The 22,872-nt window shown below is 39.4% G+C and overlaps 1 protein-coding gene across 6 annotated transcripts in view; it reads left to right on the plus strand.

Moving 5' to 3' along the window:
* BCAR3 (BCAR3 adaptor protein, NSP family member) overlaps nucleotides 1–22,872 on the plus strand; it is an 86,422-nt gene that overhangs the window by 61,302 nt on the left and 2,248 nt on the right. For 3 of the 6 annotated variants that reach the window (XM_056497908.1, XM_056497909.1, XM_056497911.1), the window contains 9 exons: nucleotides 11,399–11,446; nucleotides 12,672–12,800; nucleotides 13,868–14,310; nucleotides 14,882–14,982; nucleotides 16,722–17,356; nucleotides 20,046–20,161; nucleotides 20,935–21,106; nucleotides 21,296–21,419; nucleotides 22,286–22,498. In XM_056497908.1, the coding sequence (XP_056353883.1) occupies nucleotides 11,399–11,446; nucleotides 12,672–12,800; nucleotides 13,868–14,310; nucleotides 14,882–14,982; nucleotides 16,722–17,356; nucleotides 20,046–20,161; nucleotides 20,935–21,106; nucleotides 21,296–21,419; nucleotides 22,286–22,498 (1,981 nt within the window). Of the gene's footprint in view, nucleotides 1–2,938; nucleotides 3,137–11,398; nucleotides 11,447–12,671; nucleotides 12,801–13,867; nucleotides 14,311–14,881; nucleotides 14,983–16,721; nucleotides 17,357–20,045; nucleotides 20,162–20,934; nucleotides 21,107–21,295; nucleotides 21,420–22,285; nucleotides 22,499–22,872 lie in introns of those variants that run through there. The other 3 variants (XM_056497910.1, XM_056497912.1, XM_056497913.1) reach the window with 2 other exon arrangements.

A 22,872-nucleotide genomic window follows, 5' to 3' on the forward strand; every position in this document is an offset into this window, starting at 1 on the left:
ATGTTTCCAAGGTTTGTTTTTCATGTGCAGAGACCAAAAATCCAAAGTACCAGCAAAAATTGGTGGTCAGGAGAGTGATAATGTGACTAAGTCATCCTTTGTTTCTCTGAGTCAAAATTTTAAAATGTAAGTCTTACCAATGTATGAATCATGGTTGGAGCAGCCTAAAGGCTATCCTCAATCATGATAGCTATCAGTGCAGGACATACCATACTGTCACCCAGAGGTTTCTCACATACTCTTTGAGATTCCTTCCAGTAATACTAATTTTCATACTGCTGTATCACAGTGTCTTGCAAAGGTTGTCATCCATTCATTGAGCTACCTAGACAGAAGTCAATAAAAAGAAAAATCCTTTTTCCTATCAGTTAAACTGTTGATAAAAAGCATCAGCAGCTGCTGTATGAAATTGAACAGTATTAGTTTTTAAGGTTCATGTTTTCTCACATTTTCTTAACATACGTAATTTTTGATTCTTTACTTCATTACAGACAGGAAATGGCAGTTACCATTTGTATTAGACCTCCCACTCCAATCCTCCATTTTTTTAAAAACTGGGGGTTTTTTTCCTTGATGAAGGATGGGAATTTTTGTTTAAATTTCAGTGTAGATTTACACATTGATAGGTCATAGTATTCCTCTCCTTTTATTTCCAACCCCTTAAAGAGCTCCTATTTGGAACTTCTAATTCTTTTCAGAGCATAAGTGGTCACCTTATTTTGCACTGCTAAATCAGTTGTTTCTGCTACCAAAATTGCAAAGTCATCCTAACAGCCCTTCTTGTCACCTACTGTAGTTTGTGTTACTTGTCTTGATAGTTTCTGTTCATGGTATTGCAAGTGAAACCTTAGTGTGTGGTATTAATACTGTCTTGCCAGTATTGTAAAGCAAAAACTTCTTGACTTATGCAGTCTTCAATTACATTTCCTTTTTTATCCTCCCTCCCTCTTCCCCTTCCAGTTTTAAAAATGGATTAGGGTGTTATTAGGAGAACTTTTGATTCATATTCTTTAAAAATGCAGTCCATAATGGGATGTCCTGCCACAGTACCAGAAAATTTCAGTCAAGAAACAAGCATCACGGTTAAGGCTTTTGTGTTTTAAGTTTTGTAGGGTGTCTTTTAATTTTCTCTTCTCTGACTACCTGCTAAAGCAATCCTGTTGAGTTCCTCAAAGTGGAAAAATAATTCAAAGTGAAATAAAATATACTGCAGCACAGTGCAAAGAGAAAAGGAGGGTGCATTCACATTCCTATTATATTATCTACTCACTCATTGTTGGAGTTTGTCATAAAGTACTCTTCAGCAGGACTTCAATGTCAGCATTTTCAGCTTCTTTTCTGGCCAATCTTATATCTTTTTTCTTGCCAGCTTTATTGCTTTACAGTCCATTTAATGTTCTGTTCTTTCATTTCTACATTGTTTTCCTTTTCTCAGAAGAGCCTCTGGCATAATATCCCCTACACATGGCCAAGTAGTCTGGCTGTCTTTGTGAGCATTCTGGGTTTGGTGCTTAACCTGGTGATAGGTACCTTCAAATCTCCAGTGGTCAGATAAGCAAGAGAACTTTGCACATCACGCTCCCATGTCTTTGCTATCAACACTGAGGTTTCCTCTTCTTTTCAGGTAGGCACTCCATCCCATTTTCCTTGAAAGGCAGTGCACATTTTGTCTTTTCTCACTGATGGTGCTTGATTTGTGTACCAATTCCTATTGCTGGATGCAGGCACTGAGGGCACTTCCCATTGTTCAGTCAGTGTGGGAAAGAAGTACTCTGTTACTAGTTACCTTGCAAGTAATACCTGAGGACATCAATAAGTATTTAATATATGTCCTCCTAATTATGTAATATACTTGTTGCTGATGAAAAAGACAAGTAACTATTCATTTTAGCCACTCCTTGGGATTAATTTATTCCTAATCCAAGATCTGAAATATCTGACTTCTGTATTTTTTGGTACCACCCAAGTAATAATTGATTGATCTCTTCAAAGTTTCTCATTCTTAAGTGTTACAGGTTGTCTTGTACCCGTCAATTCAGTCTATTTGGTTTCCTTTCACCAAATCTGTTAACTGGGCTGCTATGGAGGTGATGTCCTGTCTCTTACGGTTATCATAATTACTCAAGTTGTTTGCCTCTTTTTTTTGTCCTGGTTCTTGAGAGAGCCTTGAGGTATGTCAGGCAGATTTTTTGCTGCTGACCAGTTTGCTGACTGGTCAGTAAGCTATGGACTGTGCTGTCCAAGAGAATGGAATCACAAGCATAAATAAAACTGCTTCTCTTTATTTTGTTGTAATACTTACTTTTATTTTGCCAAATCAGACATGTTCATGAATTCAATTCTTTCTTTCTGAAGTAATTTGCACAATCCCATGGGACTACCACCAAGATAAAGATGTCCACTGAGTTTTAAATGCTGAAGGTACCTTGGTTGCCTGACAATGACACTGTCATTGTCGTAATGTTCACAGGGATAGTTTCTTGCTATTTTTTTCCAAGGACTGTCTGCCAGAAGCTTCCTAATTAAAAACAAACAGATTTATCATTTTCCTTGGTTACCGAAGCTCTGTTCTTACACTTGTCAAACAGTGATCAACTGCTTTTCCTTTTTTTTTTTTCTCTTTTATATGTGTATAATTGATGCAGGCAGAGATGTTGCGTGATGGAGCTGGAGCAACTGATTAAGCCTTTATCAGCACTGTGAGACAGTCAGATATTGTAACTCATCATGAAGTGAAGTTTGGCTTGTGCTGATGCCTTAAACACATCTCTGAGCCAGGGGATACCAAGATAGAGGAGCTAGGATTTCACTGGTGAGTGAAACAGATCACATGAGGATTCTGGCACTCTCTGCATGGCATGCTGGAAGCCAGCGTGGCAGGGTCACTGAATTGATGGTATCAGCTTCAGCTGTGGGAAATGTCCCAGGCTGATACGTGAGTAGGGGGTGTAGCAGTGCTGGTGGGCAGTGGTGACACTGAAGAACCTCAGAACACTGCTGGTAGTGACTGTTTATCTTCAGTCTCGGGGAGCCACAGGCAGCAGAACTGAAAATGCCAAAGGATTACAATGTTTTTCAAATGCTCATTGCAGCACTTTGCTGCTTTTATCATCGTAAGTCTATTATCAGAGTCAAGGTAGGTTCTCCTTTTCAACTACAGTGTGCTAGTCAGTAATGTTTTCAGTTTTTGTTTAGAAGTGTTTGTTTTTACACCATGGTTGGGTACAGAGTGTTTCTCTTTTAAAGAGCACCTTTACAATTCACTGTTGACTCAGAGAGAAGCTTAAACAAATCGCAGTTTTATGAGCCTGAAGCTGGCTGTCTTTATGTTTAGGGACGAAGTAAAAATTCCCTGGTTTGGGACTTGCTGAGGAAGATTTAGCAAATTTTCAAGTTTTCAGAATTTAATTGATCAGACCATGTGGTTCTCTAACTTTTTTCAGCTATTTAAGAAAAACACAGGCAGTTGTGCTCAGGAGCACAGGTGTTTTTTTAAATGCTTCAGATAATTTTAGATTTGTCTTTATATTTTAGATTTTTTTAAATTCCAAGATAAACAAAATCATATACTACTAGGAAGGTTTGGGTTGGAAGGAATCATTAAAGATCATCTAGTCCAAACCCTCCTGCCATGGGCAGGGATGCAATTTACTTAATGCAAAAGTGCTCCATATGCACTGTAATTACAGGAAAAGCCTTCATAATCATTTTGAGTCCCACTAACAGAAGTGTCTAAGTGACTTGAGAATTGTAGTCATGTGGGGCATCTAAATACTTTTGACAATCTGTGAGTTACACTGAAACTTTTAAATCTTTTTATTTAAGATTAATGTGTGAGTTGTTCTTTAACACTGTGGAGCACTTGCAGTGAGAAAGGATGTGAAGGTTACTATTTCCTGGCCATTGCTTTCAAACTTTGATGGAGGCACTTAAAAGCTGGGAACAGCTGTCCTGTTCTCTCACCTTCAGTGATTTTGCTTTATAACTGTCCATTTCTGAAAGTGGGGTGTGGGGTCGGTCTTTTGGGCACTCTGGAAAAGTGATTCTGATCAGATTGACTTCTTCTGACTGGGACAGATGTCAGCAATTATCATTACAATAGTGCTAAAGATGCTCTGTTGTGCTGTAATTAATTTTCATTCTTGTTTTAAGACTTAGTTCTCCAATTCTGGAACTTTTAAAATTACATTAGGGTTTATTGTCGGCTGTCAGAACAGTTAGAAAAGTTATTCTTGACCACGCATATGCCCTTTGTTTAACTTGGCATGAATTTCTAATACCTAAAATAACGGTGATGTTGTCATGGCAACTTTCCATTTAGTCTAATCCATTATAGTCTCTGGAGAAACTGAAACATTAATAGTGTTTGCTGTATGGAGGGTAAAAAATAAAACCTTTTATGTAGAAACAAATTACAGTTGGGATCTTTCAAAAATAATGTTCTATTTAAAGAGATTTGCAGCATTTAAAATAGAATTGAGTGCGTGTGTTCCAGTATGCAGATTTAGCAATAGTTATATCTGATGAACTGCTATTTGAAGAAGTCTGAATGGTAGGGAACTGGGGTGCATTTGCTGAAGAGAAAGTGGCTGTAGGTATAGAAACTGCTGGTGGTCAAATCAAGTAAGGTCTGAACCTTGGGGCCCAATGGTATGGATTCTGTGAAATGCTAAAGGGCCTAGGATGGTATGAACAATAAGATGTATGAAATTAAGTCATCAGTTTTAAAATTTTATTATTATTATTTAATTTTAAAAAATCAAGCAAAATCAGTTTGTGTAATTAGACGAAGTTAATTCTTGGTTTTAATAGTGATTACAAGTGTCATGAAATACCAAACTAATCCTTAAATAAACTTGCTGAAGTTCTCAACTACCCAAGAAATTATTTTTTTTTTTTTCTGCATTGAGATAAATTCATTATTTTATCCAATTTAATTGAAAGCAATATGTGGCCAGGCGCAGAGATGCCTTGTTGTGTCCCACCAAAGCACAGGAAGCAGTGCAGCACTTGAGCACTCACATGTTGTGGCACTTAATTTTAGTGTGTGAAACTAAGGTCTCCCATGCATTAATAATGATCATTGCAGAACATCTGAACTTATATCAACTAAATCTTCAGTCATGATTTGTCAGTAACTTTAATGATCCCATTTGGTTTTTATAACTGTTCACTGTCAAGGTCAGCTTTTACATTGAAGGAAATAAAGAAACTTCAGGGCAAGGGGGCTCCTGTTTATGATTAAAAAGAAGAAAGTGAAGAGAAAATACTAAATTGTGACTTGTGCCACTTGCAAGCCAAAATATTTTTCTTTAAATTTGCATTTTTTGGAAGAGAAGAAGTTTTAAGACTAAATCAGTGATAAACAGTGACTTAAAAAATGTAGAGGTCTAAATCAATGAAATCAACTTTACCACGAGACAGATATTTTTTTAGTACTAGTCAGTATGGTTGTCATGGTAGAGGGAGAAGGGCCTTGAATATTTTCATTCTTAATTCTCTGCTATGATTCACCCTCAGCTGAAGCTGTGCAAAAGGGGAAAGCCACTCCAGTTATCAGGGCTGCCAAGTTTTATAACTTCCAGCACGCTGATGTAGCACATCAGTAATGTACTAATACTGTGAATGTGACGTGGGGAAGAAGCTTTTATAAGCAGCTACTTGCTGCAAGTGCCATCTCTTATCTTGGGTGAATTGCAAACACTTTTTATAGATAGTAGATCTTAATTAATATTTCTTCAGTGTGTGATGATCTAAATCTGTTCACTGGCATCCTCAGCCTTCATATATCCAGTTTCAGCATGTATGTGGAGGCAGTTGGATTTGATAACACGTGAGTTCCATGTAATCACCACTCAGCATTATCAGTCTGCCTTTTCAGTGTTAGATTTGTTATTGTTGGAGAGGTGCAGATGTGAAAAGGCTGCTCAAAATTATGTGAAATTTTGTATAGCTCTCTGAACGTTCATTCCCCATTGTCTTGTTACCGAGTTTGAGTTTTGATGAGTCTTGTATTATAAAATACTTTGCAATTGCCCGTAGTAATTTTATAGTTACACTGCATATAATAATACTAGTAAATAATATTGTAACAAGGAGGGGAAAAAACCCAAGTGATGCACAATGCAGGTGCTCATCACCCTGACTGATGTCAGACCCTGTCCCTGAACTCCTGTCAGCCTTACTTCAAGGTAATTCCCCATTTTATATAATGGGTATGATGTTCTGTGGTGTGGAATATCCCTTTGGCCAGTTCAGGTCACCTGTCATGGCTGTGCTCACTCCCTGTCTTTTGTGCTCCTCCTCACGGCATGAGACACAAAAAAAGTCCTTAACTTAGGATAAACATGACTTAGCAACAATCAAAACATCAGTGTGTTGTCAACATTGTTCTCATACTGAATCCAAAACACTGCACTGTACCAGCTGCTGAGAAGAAATTAACTCTGTGACAGACAAAACCAGAAAAAATTGGTCACTTTCTGTGGTCACCTGGCAACTTTTGTTGTTCATAGTAGCAGAGTGAGAATGTGCACATGATGGAGTTTATTTGATTTTAAAGAGCCATTGCAGTCATGGGGGAAGTTTTCATGATAATTTGTTATCTTTTCATCAGTTACTTCAAAAGTTATCACAAGTTACCAAAAGAAGCATGTGGAAATCTTGTGGCTTCAAATTTGCTATTCTCCTGTGTTAATCTCTCTGAGTAAATCTTCCATTCTCTACCTCCTCTTACTTAACACAGTACTTGCTATAGTCTTGTGTGAACTTTATGCCCTCTGGAGGGTTAGAGAAATCTGCCTCTGAAGAACAGTTCACCAGCTTTGGTTCAATTTTCAAGTTAATCAGAAAATGGATTCCTGTGTTTAGAACCTCCCTTTCTCCACTTAGTTCTTTCTCAAAAAAAAAAAAACTATTCAGAAATCATTATCTGTGCTTTTGTTTTGTAAGGCCTTGGCCAATGATGCTGCTTTTCTGTCCAGGAGAAAAGACTGGCAAGAATGTTTTTGAATGATATTGGAGTGTTTGTTTCTACATGTAAATGCTCAGTGCAAGTGTGTTTTGTTTGGTGGCCAGCTAGTAGAGTTATAATTGAAATGATATACACTGTACTCATTAAAACATCTTATCAATTCATGTAATTGTGTATTTTTAAATGCTTGTATTCATAATGCCAGATAAGCAGTCTGATTAGGATCACAAGGGCACAGAATTAAAGACTGGAAGGATCTCTGCAGCCAGTATATATTGATCCAGAATTGGAACTTTGACAATAAAGTGTTCATTTTTTGTATTAACAAGTTGACTTCTCTCTAGTAGCTTGGAAATAGAGTAATTTCATTATTTTCACTTTTCCAGATGTTTTTGTTGTCCAGTGTCTATGTATCCTCTCCCTTCTTTCTTGTTTCATATCTTTGTCTTCCCTCTTGGTATTTCTTGTTCTTGCCCCAGTGTCTCCTTCGTATTTTCTGTCAATTGGTCTTTCTGTTAAATTATCCACTTGACTAAAAGCTATGCAAATCTCACAAAATTTAAGTTTTTCATTAATCATAAAGCTTCTCCCATCTCCTCATTTGTTTGGAGGCTCTGTAGGACCTAGTGATTTTACCCAGTCAAAAAGTCACAGTTCAGTATTCATGGTGTACTTAAGCAAGCATAGCAGGCCTCCAGTGCTGGAGAAAAGATGGATTTGTGAGAAATCTGAAATAGGTTTGGTTTAGATGGATTCAGTACATTTATTAAAACTTTAAATAAAATACTAAAATTGTGGGAAAGGTATGGAGTTGACTTTCTTCCTCAGTCAGATCACACATCAGTTTTCACAAAGCTGTTCTCATTTATCCCTGATAACCATCTATTCTCTTCTCTTTTTACTGAAGCCTTCAAGGCAACAGGAAATCAGGTGGTTCCAAGGCTGCCTGTTGGGCTCATTTAATTGTCACCTGGCAGAGCTGTGCAAAGCACCAGGAAGTAATAGAGATTGGATGGAAATGTGGCCCCCTTTAGTCTTGTGCCCATAACAGTCCTTGGCTGGGCTTTGTGTAAATAATGCTATGCCAGAAGGATACAAAAAGAGATGATGTGAATTTTGCCTTTATCTCAACTGAATGAGGGGATCTAGCATGACAGATTTTGGACCACTTCCAAACAGTGTCTAAAATTAAAATCTTTTCCCTCATAATTCAAATTGTTTTAGAAAAAAAAAAAGAAAAAAAACCTACAACCAAACAAAACCCCCAAAACAATAAACCAAACACATCATCACCTTAGAGAGGAATTAATTAATGACAGTACAGAAATAACTGTGGGACTTCTCTTTTGTTTACTACCAACCTCATACAGTAGATTCAGCACAATCTAATGTGATAAATTCTGTTAGTATGGTTGACACAAGACCTTGATTTGGGGAGTGCCAAACACATAAAAGCAAGCTCTTGGATGCATAAGCAGCAGATTATTGTGAGAAATTCCCATTAAAATCCATTCACAAATTGCAAACACACAGCATATTGTGGAAAGTCAATCAAGTCCTCTTCAAATTTGCCCTAAATGAGATCATAGTTTGATGTTTTATTTTCTTAAACTTTGATTATTTTCCAGGTTTAGGTATGCAAGGTTAACTTTTTTTTTTTTTTTTTTTTTCTCCCCCCCCAGATAAAAGTAAAATACTATGTAACATTAAGGATAGCTTGTTACATCTGTAAGCACAGATTCCTATTAGATTAATGGCCCTGAAGTAGAAATCCTTTGTGAAATACAATAAACTGCCAAGGAGTTTCTTAGTTTAAAACAGTTGACTGATTTTTTTTCCCTCCTTCTGAAGTCTTGGCTCTCTAGATTTTCCATAGTGCATGTAAGTAGGATTGAGGGCTTTTGCCAGAGGGTGTGATATTGTATTGCTAGGTAGTTGTATATTTTTTTTTTAAGGACCTGTTCACAAAAATTCAGTCACAGAAATATCTTAAAATAGCACCAGGACTGGAAACAATGCAACTAAAATGTGAACAAACAGTTCTGGAAAGCACATACTCACAGGGAGTTCTTTGTAGGCCAGGAAAAGCATCTGTACTTGAAAACAGTGACTTGCTGACTTTATTTACTTTTTTATTCCAGGGATATCTAACAGGATTGTTGCTATTAAAGATCTCAAAGCTTTTAAACTGGAAGCTTCCCTGTGTTGCTTCAACCATGTTTTGTTGCAAAATACATGGAAGTCTTTCATTTCTCCCTAGATTATTTTTAAATTTCTTTTTACCATCCATTTCACTATCTAGCTGTAAATGTGAATTCAGCTTTCTTTCTGTCACTGAGTAGGAGCCAACAAAGAAAGTCTAAGGCAAAGAAATAAAACAAGGAGATACTACTAAATGAAGGTTGTTACTATGAAGTTAGTGCAAATGTACAGCCTACTATTGCTGCCCATTAACTTTTGAGTGCTATTGGGAAATGAGGCTGAAGCATCTGCTATCATGCTGTAAGTCACCTTTCTTTTGAAAGCAAGTCCACTGGCATAGCTAATGATTGTTGTAAGCCTACCCTCTTCTTTCTTTACAGGCTCACATGCTTGCACAGGCTGTGCCTGGAGTGATTTTTGAGCCTTGCATGATGTGAAGATCAGTGTATGCAGAGATTCTTGCAGAGCAGAGACCTTGGCTGTAGTGTTTAGCATAAATGGGTATTGGCTGGTGAGATTACAGACAGTTTCTCAGTCACAATTCTCCTTTAGTAGGTTCTGTAACAATCAGTCTTAGTGAACAAAAAACTGTCCAGGAAGATGTGCTATTACGAAATTTGCTTACCTAGGCAGTTTTTCCCTTGTGTATTCTGGGATTTGTGCTAGTCACTGCAGTTCTTTCGCTAAGGTCTGAGTTGCATAAAAGTAATTTAAAAGCATGTTTGCTTCATCTCAGGAGATGTCCGACCTCTCTGGCAATCAGAGTGGTTTCCATGTGGTAGACCATGGTGGAGAGGATTTTAAACAAACCAATAATTATGAATGTTAGCAAGGTAGTTGTTTGGATTCCTTAAATGTTTTTCTTGCAGTGTTCTTAGATGTAGTTCAAGTTCAATGTGTGTCTCATTAACTTCATTTGAGTAATGAAAAATCCATTCAACCACCAGAAGAAATGCTGTGTTTGTAATTAATGTGTGTGTCTAAGTGGATCATCCTGGTATTTTTAAGATAATTCGTGGATGAAACCAGTCCATTTCATCCTATATAGGTCTTTTTGTTGGCTAAAAGCATAACTCTCCTAAGCAAATTCAGTTCTTGCCTTTGTATCCTATAGTCTGTTCTATTTTCAGTAGCTCTACCTAATAGCTCTGCTCACTGAGATACAGTGAGATGCTTTTGGAAAGATGGTAACAATTCTATAGTAGCTTTGTGCTCTTTAAGATCTCTGTTCAGTCAAAAGCATCTTTTGAAACTTAAATACAATTCACATTAAAGTAGTAGTTCCTGTGAGAAGATCAGCTAAACACACAGCTATCACTTGCTACACCATTGCAGCTGGATGTTTTTATTTAACCTGGAGGAGGTGTTTTAAAAGTTCTCCAGCCACTCTCTCGTGCAGTCAGGGGAAAAGGTGCTTTTGAAAAACCTCTGTGTGCTCTTCATTCTACCTTCAGCTTGTGTAGATGCTCTAATACTTGCTATCATTCTCTAAGATGTGGTAGTGAAAGGGCTGTTAGTTTTAGAATCATTGCCAGTCAGTTTTAAATGGGTTCCCAGCCATTTGAGTTGGGAAATACAAGTGGTAGGCGTGTGTCAGAGGTCCTTCACCTGTGCTGGTCTGATAGGTCACAAGGGTTTGGAGTGGAAGGGGCATTTTTGGCCTTCCCTGACTATGTTTTGATACTTCAATATGCTTTTGGACTTCAGTCCTCACCAAGCCTCTTCTGTGACTCATTGTACATCCAGTAACTTCACCTCTTCGTGTTGTATGTGGGTTTATGAACCAGCCCTTTCAGTGAAGGTCGGCTTCTTTTTTGTAGCATGGTTTCTTTCTGCACAGTCTTCTCATAAAGCTTGGAAGGAGTTGATGCAAAAACACAAAGAACTTGCTCCTTGATGAAAATGCTTGTCCATTTTGAACCAGATTTGTCTGGATAAATAACATCCTATTCTGGTTCCCGTAAGAGAAATCAAGGTGAAAAGTGATTCTTTACCAGGTTGTTTTTGTCTTCTGCCTTTCTATGTTAGCTACTAGTGTTTGTCTAGGAGAAGCCTTAGTTTTCTTTGAGAAAAGCAGAGAGAAGGGGAGAATTTATCTCAGAATTTCACTGGGCTCCTAGCATGTATAAATTGTCTTGGCAGTAGGATGCCTCCTCTGGCATTATTCCACCAGAAATCTGCTGTCTGGTAATCTGTTGTAATTCAGTCTGCCTGAAATTGCAGGGAGGATCACTGAAAAGAAGTGTTAATCGTGTGCCACCTGCTCCCACAGTAAGATGCTGTGAGTATTCACTGTGAAGAAGAAAAAGGCTGTAGAGAGCAGTGTTCATGGAAAGAAGAGGAATTGGTGGGCAAGCCTTCCCAATTCTTTTTTAAGTAAAGCATGTGTTCCTTACTTGCATTAGCTAAAGGAACTCATGAGCTTTGGCTCATATCCAGACCTAGGAAAAAGACCCATAATGCATGGGAGCAAAATACTGCATTTTTCTGGAGACCCCCCTATCTCCTTATCTCTCTTATTTTTTTTATTTAAATGGTCTTTCTCTGAAGAGAGGGTATACTCTTGATTCTTTGATCAGTGTAGAGCATGTTCTCAGGCTTTTGAAACTTTTCAGCACAACAAAGATGGGCTGGAGTCCCAGCCCTTGGAGAATGAAAGGAAGTCCAAAGTACTTCCCCGCTCTGAGTGCTTGTGAAAGAGAACGTGGCTACTCCAGAGAAGATCCTGCACCTCACTGTTGGCAACACTGCATCCATAAGGACTAGTGAGCCACAGTGGGCCAGCATGAAAGCTGTGCCCCAAGAAGACACGAAGACAGAAATTTTCTGGAAGTCATATAGTAGTTGTATAGTGGTGAAGGAGATATCCTCAAGCAAAACTCATGCCTTTTGTGCTAAGGGCAGCAAGAGCCTTTGTCCTTTAGGAAGGGAACATCTTGGATCTGCAGCATTAATAACCATTAGAGTGAAGAAGTGACCTTTAAGAGTGATATTTTGCTTTGGCAAATTGGTTCTTTGGCAACAGAAGTATTGAACAACTAAGTGTGTCCAGCTTAGCCTGTCTTAATGCATTTGGAATGTTTTTAACTGGATGGATTCAAAGGGGGCTGCTGGGAAAGAATCTGAATTTAAAATTAAAGTTTAAACAGGAAGAAGAATATTGGAACAGGGCATTTGGGTCCAGCTCCATTTTTTTTTATATATAGTTAGAATTCTTATTGGGAAGAGGAAGTAAGAGAAGTGACTTTGTAGGTGTGTCACTATTAGTTTGGTGTACAGGCAGAACACTTTGCTCCGTTCCATGCGGTGTAGAACAATCACATGTTATCTCCCAGAGTGCTGGGGTTTGCAAATACAATCTAGAGAGCAAAGCCAGGCCAGCCTGCTGAAAGCAGCACCTGCATTCCAGTGCAGGTCATATGATGGAAGTTATAACCCAGGTAAAATGTTAATCACTAAACTTGGCACAGTTGAAGCTTTTAATCTTTTATTGCAGTTTTCTAGGGAGAGGCAGGTTATGGACAACAGCCCGGAAAAGCTGAAGAAGGAGTTAGAGGAGGAGCTGCAGCTGAGCAGTGAGGACTTGCGTAGCCATGCCTGGTACCACGGACGTATTCCTCGGCAGGTATGTGCTCTTTGCATTGCCAGGTGTGCTTTGAGCTTTTACAGACAAGCAGAACTCACTGATGTGCTGGACACATCTCTGATTCCTGAATTAATTTAGTAGGCACATAATGCCTATTTGTACGAAAGGTATGGTATTTATCACAGCTTGGCATAAAATGAGGCCGAGGAAGGATTCAGGGCAGACCCTGGTGGAAAATAGATACATTTCAGAATTTTTGTGCACTGAATAAATCTGGAAGTTGAATTTAAGCTTTGTATAAGAATGCTGTGATCACATATTGTTTAGAGAATACTGACATTAATTTGGCTCATTCCAATGAAATGTTTTCTTAATGAGAGTTAAAGTGTTGTTCATTTTCTTTCTTGTGCTTGGAACTTGGGGGAGAGGAAAAAAAAAAACCGCAACAAAATCATTTCAATCACTTCCATTTTGATGCTTTCAGAGGCAGTTACAGTCATGGTAAGGCTGAGGTTGGACCGGAGCTTGCAGCTGGAGCTCCCCCTGCAGGCTCAGCCCCGGGGCAGGGCTCGGCACTTTGGCTCCTGGCGTCCTTTTTATCACATGAAAAACAGGATGTCTCTGACTCTTCTAGTCAGGAGTATTTACATGTAGTGTTCATGAAGAACGAAAAAAAATGAAAGCTTCTGTCATGTAAGGTAACAATGAAAGGGCAGAATTCAGGATTTTGTATTAATGGCTTCTAAAAACTTCAGTGTGACTCTATAATTCAGATGCTTTAAATTTAAAATCCTGGGTCACTGCTTCCCCTTCATGCCTTATTTTCGATTAGCAAACCAGAAGAAAAACACATGCAGAAGTAGGTCAACTTCTGGCTGCTGGCTCCTTCCAAGAAGCCCTTTCAGATCTCTGTTGTGGGATGAGCTTTTAATTAAGAATTGGAGAAATCATTCTTCTACCACCCTTCATGCTTCGCTTTGTATTTGTGGCTTTTTTTATCCTCCCAGAGTAGCCAGATTAATTCCTTTGTTTAAGAATATTTTGTTGTAATGTATTTTTTTCTGATCCTGAAAGTAATTTTTTGTATAATTCTTTTTTCCTCAAAGGTGGCAGAAGGCCTAGTTCAGAGAGATGGAGATTTTCTGATTAGAGATTCTCTCTCCAGTCCTGGGAACTTTGTTCTTACCTGTCAGTGGAAAAATACCCCTCAGCATTTTAAAATCAACAAAACAGTTCTAAGACTCAATGAAGCCTACTGTCGTGTTCAGTATCAGTTTGAACTGGAAAGTTTTGACACTGTCCCTGGCTTAGTTAGATACTACGTTGGGAATCGCACACCGATATCAAAGCAGAGTGGAGCAATTATTTTTCAGCCTATCAACAGGACTGTGCCTCTCAGGTGTCTAGAAGAAAAATATGGTGTAACTCCAGTTCAACGAAAAGAGCCAAGCACCCCTGAAGGAAAAACAGAAACTGCAAAGAGGCTGAGTCCTGGTATATCCAGCATGCAATCCCCGGAGCAGAGCATACCCAGAGGAAATCTTTGGAGGTACCTTAATTTTGCTGTCCTTATGAAAGGAAATAGAGCAAGTGTATCAGCTCCTGGTGGAGGTGATGGGAGTTTTCACTCTGATTTGAGGTGGAAGACTAGGCATGAGGGTTTGCTGATTTTAGCAAAGGATCAGCAAATCCACAAAGTGAGAGCAAATGTAGACTCTGGAAGCAGCACTGCAGTGACTTGGCAAACCTTGACCATGTAAGACAAAGGATTAAAATAACATCTTGATGCTGCTCCAGAGAAGTCTGTTTTTCCATAGTCGACTCCTGAAATAAAAGCTCCCAGTGTGGGATAATGGATCCTAATTTCAGTGTCCAAATCAAATGTTCCATTAGAAAGGAAATGCCTTCATAAATGCTGCAGGGTGACACATAGTACAGCCCATTTCACTGCCACTACAACAGCAGTTTATGAATGAATGAAGTACCTTTTATTATCATAAGCTGCCGGAGTGAAAACCTACTGATCCTTGCACTGGTTATGATATATTCTGGCAATTAGATATGTATTTTAAGTGCTGCATGTATTGATATGGTTTTGTTTACATTTTTGTTTACCCTAGAAACAAAGAAAAAAGTGGTAGCCAGCCAGCTAGTTTGGATCATGTTCTGGAGAAAAGATTCCCTTTAAAGGCTCACCAGTCAGAGAGCTATCTTCTAATAGGTATGTTTTATAATTAGAAGTTTCATACTTAGAATCTGTGTGTGTCCAGGTGGTCTGTTACTCTTCAAACCAAAGTGAGACTGCTGAATGTTCTGAGTACTGTAAATGCATTATATTTAATGGCCACTGTAAGCTATGTTAATACACTGCCTCTCTTCAAGTCACTGGACCAGGATTTTTATTTACAATGCACCGGCTAGTTGAGAACCTTAGCACAGGGCTCAGCAGGCTTCTACACCAAAAAAATAACAGCTGTGGTTAGCATTAATGCCTTTTTTCATGGTATTACCTTTCCTCACTTGTGCTTGACAAGAATTGACTTGTTTCACTCATGTCTTTCTGACAAAACTTAGTATTAAGTGGAAGTGTTGTTTCATGGAAGTATTGTTTTGTGGAAATCCTGGTAACTGCTTTTTCTCAGGGTAAACTATGCAGATGAGGTAATGTTCCTCACTAGGAGAAAAACACTACCATGGCTTTTGTACTCAGTTCTGTTCTTCCATCTCCCTCAATCTCTCTACCCTCCATCCCTTTTGCTTTTTACTCCTTTTGCTGCTGTCTGGTTCCATGGCCACTATCATCCTAAGCTTCTTCAAAGGTTTAAGCAATTGTTTCCATACTAACACAGTTGTATATAGCTTGCAATAATGCATCTCTTCCCATGTGGACAAACTAGTATTGACTTCAAAGGCTGCTCATTTTGAATATAATACTGTTAAAATTCTTCTTGCCTATTATAGGAAGAGTTCTCATAACAAAGAGAATATTAAGTATTTTTACAGTGAGACTATATTTTAGAAAGAAAGAGATAGAAAGAATGTGCTTCTGTGTTTTTACAGCAGGAGGAACAGACATTTATAAGGCAAGTTTCTATCCTGCTGTAGTTGAATTGATTATTTCAGGCCATGGCTGCAGATACTTTTCTTTTTGTACCATAACAACCTGAAGAATTGTGCTGTACATTTTGTCATAGGATGCTTTGAGCAGGTCTTGTTATCATGCTGCTTAAGGGGTGGTGACAGCTTGTGATTTGGAGTTTTTGTTTTATATCTGTAATCTAACAGTAACACCCAACAATGCAACTGGCCACTTTGCTGTAGATACCAGCAAATGCAATGAGAATTCAGATTGGGAATGTCTGACACAGGACTCAATGCCATATCAGGTGCCAAGGTTTGCATATGCAGCGGGTACAGGATGAGGCATAAATACGCAGAAGTGTATGGATTCAGCTCTTCAAACTAGCTCTGTTTCACAGAAAGATTAGCATTTCTAAAGTTCATTCCTTCCATACCTTACTTCAGGTTCAGGCTTGACTTCAGGGAGTTTTGCTTTCATCTCAAACTTGTCATTCTCAGAAATGATTCATCTTCTATGTCATACAGCTGGAAGTAGTTTTTATAGCCTAGATCAGGTTACAAAGAAACCTCCTATTCCAAGGCATGGAGGCCATCCAGCTCTGACAGGATAGCCAATGTATGCAGCAGGGACTGGAAGTATTGTCAGCATAACCACAGAATAATACTATGGTGCAGCTGTTCATGTATTTGGGATTTTGGGAGTCTCAGCAAGTGAATGGAATTTGCTGGCTAGGTCATTCCTGAAAATATACAATTTTGCCAGCAAATAACTGTGATCTGACAATATTATCCTTAGGAAATAGCATCAGGAGATGAACCCTGGCACAGGCACCAGGAATTGTGTGTTTTGGCCTTCTAAAACACTGTTTTCCCCTGCAGGTTCAAGACATTCATCTCGATTACCTGAAGCAGATGCAAACTCCTGTCCAAGCTCACCTGCATTTAGAACAGGCAGTGAGCCATCTCTAAGCCCCACAGTTGTTCAGAAAGTCATCTTAGAGTCACAGCTAGGGGAAGCTCTTAGAGGATCAGACAGTCAGCTCTGTCTAAAGCCTCCACCTAAACCCTGCAAAGCACCCCTGATGAAACCCCCAGATTCTCCTTTGGCTTCCCACAGCTCTGAAGGACACTATTGTGAACTAAACCCTGCCAGACACCCTACAGCAGCAAAGCAACACTTGTGTCAGAAAAACAGCTATGTGGAACATCTGACTCAAAAGGAGAGGGCAACATTCAGGAACTCTGAAACAAGCTATTTGATCCTTGATGATGATCCTACAACGAGCCCTGCAGATCCTTCAGAAGCTTCAACTCAGATGGCTGAAGAGGACAGCCTCTTTTCTGCACCTGTTTATGAGACAGTGTCTAGTTTTAAACCGAATGATTTTGAATCCAGACTTCTTCCTCCTGAAAACAAGCCACTGGAAACATCCATGCTAAGAAGAGTTAAGGAGCTTTTTACCAACAATAACCCAAAGATGATTGCACAGCATATTCTTAGAATGGACTGCAAGGTAAAAAGAGGATCACTTGTTTTATTTTATATTGTGCCAGTTTAGACTGTTTAAAGAATTGATTGGAAAAGAATAATGAGTAGATTTGCAGCTAATACAATGTTTGTATTGTTTGCAGGAATTTTTAGACTGTTTTCTATTTGAAGAATAAGAATGTTCACAAACTCTTTGGACTAAAGGTCTCTGCTCATGCTTGATTTTAGATTCAAATTCTCGAAGTTTCATGTCTTTTAACTCTCCTATCAGTTGCTGCATACCCATGATTCAGCCTTTCTCCTGTCTTGGAGGAAGAGCTCTCTATGCTGTAAAGCACTAAAGTGGGGACAACAGTTCATGGCAGGAAATAGCTTGTTAGGGCAAAGAGCAGGCAGGCATTACCTGGCTGCCACATGGCCATTATATACAGCGTTCAATGGAACAAAATATATTTAAACTTCTGAAACCAGCTGCTCTTCTAATCTTGGTCTGAGTTCCTCTCTTAGAGCTGGATAGGTAGTGTGGGAAAATAGCTATCAGGACTTGTGCTTTTCTGTCCTGTGAGAGAACTGTGCTAGTGAAATTGCTTAGAAAGATGAAAAAAAACCACAAAGAACTGTTTTTCACATTGTACACTTTGGTCAGCTGCCAGGGCTTGGAGATCAGCTAATGGATCAGAAAGACAGGAGAATCATCTCCTAATGAGATGATGATTTTGTGTAATGAAAGAAATGTAACTGCAGTTAAATCTACATGACTTTGCTGGTGTGACTGAGTGCTGTACCTGCTGCAGAGCAGCTACAGGAACCAAATGGTATGGTGGGTATCTAAGCCCCCAAGTTTTGTTGGGCTTTGGTGGTTTTGGTCTTTTTAAGAAGAGTTTGAGAAGACATGGTTACTTACTGGGTAACTCCATTGCAGGCAGGAAGGGCAGTGGGAGTGGAGATGCTCCAGAAGAAGCACATCAGTAGCACTCTGCTGGTGCTGCTGCACTGATAGACACCAAAGGTCTGAGGAGGGGGCAGGTCCCTGGAGCAGCCCAGTGTGTGAGTCCTGCCGGCTGCTGGGGGCCTGCCAACAGCAAACACAGCTTTTTCTTTTCTCCATAACTGTTGGCTGCTGCTAAGTGAGGCTTCATGCAGACAAGGTGACTCAGGAAAACTCAGCTCCACAATTGCTCACTCTTCTCAGAAGTGGTAGATTGAGGTTTCTTTACTATGGTTCCAAGAGTATTAACAGCATTTTTCTAACATTTTAGTTCCAAAATTGACTTTTTTTTTCCTTCCTTCAACTTAATAACTAAATTATCTTTAATATATTGTTAAACAGTATGTTGCTTGAAGGTATAGGATATGCATGCCTTAGTGAGTTTATATATATGTATGTATATAATATTCAGTTAGCTCATCATTAGACTCCTTATTTTAAATACTGTAAACTTTGCAATGGAACTAAGGCACCAACTAGCCTGTTGGAATTAATTAAGAGTCATTGGAGGGCTTTGCAGAAACAGATTTTTGGATTTTGGAGCAGGAACAGTAACTAGCTGGGACAGGTAGAGAAGTTTGTTTGATATTCACCTCCAAGTGCTGAGCCAATCAATGCCTGTCATTTACTGGCAACTTGTTGCAGACTGCACTGATAAGATGATGCAATGAGATTGGCCTGTGAATTTGGGCCAGAATGAATCCTTTGTAAGAGATCCCAGACTAAAGTTCATGTGTCCTGTGTCATCAGTAGTTGAGTTTGCCTTTTAAATAATGCAGTTTCAAATAAAAACTCACCCATATGGGAAGTGATGGAGGTGAGTGTTTGCCACTTGCATACTTGTGGTGGAATAGCAGTCAGTGTCTCCAGGGGCTTCATATCACTCCTGCTTCTCCAGAAGTGAAACAGGTTTTTCTACAGTGCTGTTTTGTACTGGTGAGGCTTGTTATGCAGCCCAGATTGCTTTCATCGTTTCATAGCCAAAAAAGCCTGCTGATGGGTGTATCAGAAAATTGCAGGCAGATTGGTTTGTACATATGTCAACATACAGGCCTTAAACCAGCAGATAATCTTTCATCATCATATTAATGTGGTTTTACTTATTATTAGCAATTATAATTATTACTGAGATAACCAGTAGCTAATACAATCTGTTTAAAAAGCAAAGACAAATTGGTAAGGGTGTCAGCTTTCACACACTGACTTCATTAGGCACAACATTGTGTCTTCCTTAGTCCTTTTTCTAATTCATCTTTACAAACTTTTATGAACCTAATTAATCTTTAGGACTCTGTAGTGTAACCAAAAATGTTCTGAGCAGTAGTTTTTTAGAAAGAAAAAAGGCAAAGCAAGTGTGTATGTCCTTAAGGCAAAGAGCAGTGCCTCTCAGACAAGGATCAGGCTGAGAGCGCACTACATTTCCCGGAACCTGCAGAGTAATCCCTTTCTGGAAGCAGAGGATGAAGTTTGATAAAGCATTTTGTTCACACCTTTTATGTTTGCTGGTGGCTGTATAATTTTAAAAAAATATTTCCTTGACTTTTGGGTCAGGCACTGAACATGCATAGGTTAAAGTTTTTCTCTGATGCCTGTATGACAAGGCTGCATGCTGTGCACTTAGCTCTGTATGCCATGCACTTACAGGAGGACTTCTCTGTGGCCAGAGGGCTGGTTTTTTGAAAAATGTTAGTTTCAAAATTCATGCAGAGTTTTTTGCATCTGACAGGTGGCAAGGATAGTAGAAGTTTCTGAAGAGATGAGGAGGAATATGGGAGGGAACTCTGGTCTTGAATTGATCACCCTGCCTTACGGACACCAGCTGCGCCTTGACCTGATTGAGAGGTAAATGTTCCTGTTCCTCATTGCCAAGGCAGAGGGCCAGAAGCTCAAAGCATGGCTGCACTGTCCTCATTTCCTTCAAGGATGCTCTCCTGCATGTTTTCCGAATTCACGTGTACAGGTTATCTACTGTATTGGTATGTAAATTCGTTTTGAATAGGAAAGGATTCCTTGTAAGGCAACTGTCACATGCAGTACAGGGAAAGGGGAAAGGTGTTGAAAGCATGGTCCTTGGAACAGCTGAATGCCATCAGCTCTCCTTCACAAGCTCAAGTAAACTAAAATTCAGGGGACTAGAACCTATCTGAGCATGTCAGTGTGTGGAGGAGACTGAAAGGTCCTTTGCGTGTAACAAGAAGATCTAATAAAGTACTACATAACCAGCAAAGTTTTCTGAAACACCTCTGCACAAGTTAAGGGGGAACACTTTGGGTGTTCTGCATTTTCTGCTTCATATTTCAGTAGTTTGATTGCTGAGAAATCGTGGACGGGGGGGCGGCGGTCACAGGATTTGAATGTGGAGGACAAAGGGTATTGGGGCAATTTTCCCAGAAGTGTTCATTCATTCATTAATTGCTTGAGCAGAATTTTGTATAGATAGTAGTATCTCAGGAGAATGTATTTATTCCACATGTCATTAGTGGTTTTGGTACAAAGATGTTGGTAAGACTAAGTTTGCTGGGCATGCCAAAATAAAGATACGCTTTTGAACTGATCTTTGAACTCATGTACATTTAATAATTTGTAATAGGTCACATGAATTGTTTCACTTACAGGCACAATACCATGGCAATAGGAATAGCTGTTGATATCTTGGGTTGCACAGGAAATGTAGAAGAGCGAGCAGCAACATTAAACAGAATCATCCAAGTTGCTGTGGAGTTGAAGGAGTCACTAGGAGATTTATATGGGTTTTCTGCCATTATGAAAGCACTGGAAATGCCACAGGTGAAAATCTGTTTCTCTTTATGTTCCAAAGTGGGGAATTGTTTGATGGCTTATTTAATTTGAGTCACTTTTTCAGGACTAGAGAGAACAGCAGAATAGTCTTTGTGACTATTCCATGACTCTGTGACCAGCAGTGTACTTTCCCTGCAGTGGAGTCAATAAAGGGTATTCTCTATTTTGTATGCACAGGTCAGCAGATTAGAACAAACCTGGACAGCTCTAAGACATTGTTATACCCAGACTGCCATTATGTATGAAAAACAGCTGAAACCATCCTGCAAAGCTTTGCATGAAGGACAAGATGAGTGGACTAGTGAGTATGAGTGACACTGATTTTTGTTTGGCATTTTAACCCTCCCCCTACTCATTTCCTGTGTGGGGAGATTAGGCAGCTGCTCTTTCCACAGCTGTTGCATTGTATGTTAAAATGATGATGTAAACTTGTATTATCCCATATATTATAAATAGAAGCAAACAGTCTGCCAGCCAAACATCAGTTTGTGTTTGCCTGTATCCCTGCAGAATATAACATTCTTCCCACACCCCTACTTCCTCTGTGTCGAGCAGAAACTTGACACATTGCAACATCTTGCCACAGAAATGGGGGAAAAAAATCTCTCTCCTCACAGGAGAATTAATTCTGGCAGATTTTGCTTCTCATTTGCCTTGTCTATTAGATCAGAGGATGAATCTTCAAATAAAATTGAAGGTTTTGATAAATCTGGTCACATTAGGTGCTCCTGTGCCAGATTCACTGCAGCTTCTGTTTCTAAAGGGATGCAAGGCAGAGACAATTTCTCAGAACATTTCTCCAAGAGAACAGGTAGACAGTGAAAACTTTTTAGCCTCATGGATATTTTACTGGAATGACCAGTTTTGAAAATATTTAAAATCTCTGTGCCAGTGCATATTAAGTCAGCAGAGCTTTCCCCTGTAGCAAATGCAGCTTTCCAGCACCAATTTGTGTTGTGTGAATTTCTTCCCCAAAAAGTTCACTGGAAACAGGTAGGACAGGTATATTTAAAAATAGGTTTTTGAAGGTTATTTGTCCTCCATTTGAAAGATGGAAGACAAATAGTAGTTTCTAACTTAAAAAAAAGAACACTGCAGTTATAATACCTTCTTCAATTAACAATAATGTCTGATGATATTAGATGTATGACTGTTGCTCTATTCCAGAAACCATCAGTGCTCCACAGAACAACATCACAGTGCCACTGCTGATGCCTCTGGTGACCCTGCTGGAGCGCCAGGCTGTTGTTTTTGAAGGCGTGGAGCTGTGGGAAAGCAGTGACCAGAGCGGTGAGATCATGCTCAGGCACTTGGGCACGGCACGCCTGCTGGCCCAGCACGCCGAGACGTTCCGCCTGACGGCAGAGCGGCTGCTGCAAGGTAGGAGAGACTGCTGCCCCCACTGCAGCTGGGCTGTGTGCCTGCCCACTGCCCCTGGCTGGCACAGAGAGAAATTCTCCTCTTTGGCAGCAGCAAATGTCCTGCAGGAAACAGTCTGAGGACAGCATTAAGATCGTTTAAAAGCAGACAGTAAATTAGTCATCACTACAGCTCTCCAGCAAGCATTTTTGCTAAACATACTTGAAGTTCCCATGACTCAATATGCTGACCCTTCTGGCAACTGAACAGCAGTACAGTACAGACTGAGGATACTTCCTGTCTTCTGTACAATCTAAAATTCCTACTCTGATTATCACAACTGAAATACAAGATTCTTTACCACAGTGCAAGTTGTATCATTGAGATGGTGACCA

Source organism: Oenanthe melanoleuca, chromosome 8, assembly GCF_029582105.1.
Source record: "Oenanthe melanoleuca isolate GR-GAL-2019-014 chromosome 8, OMel1.0, whole genome shotgun sequence".
Classification (NCBI taxonomy): Eukaryota; Metazoa; Chordata; class Aves; order Passeriformes; family Muscicapidae; genus Oenanthe; species Oenanthe melanoleuca.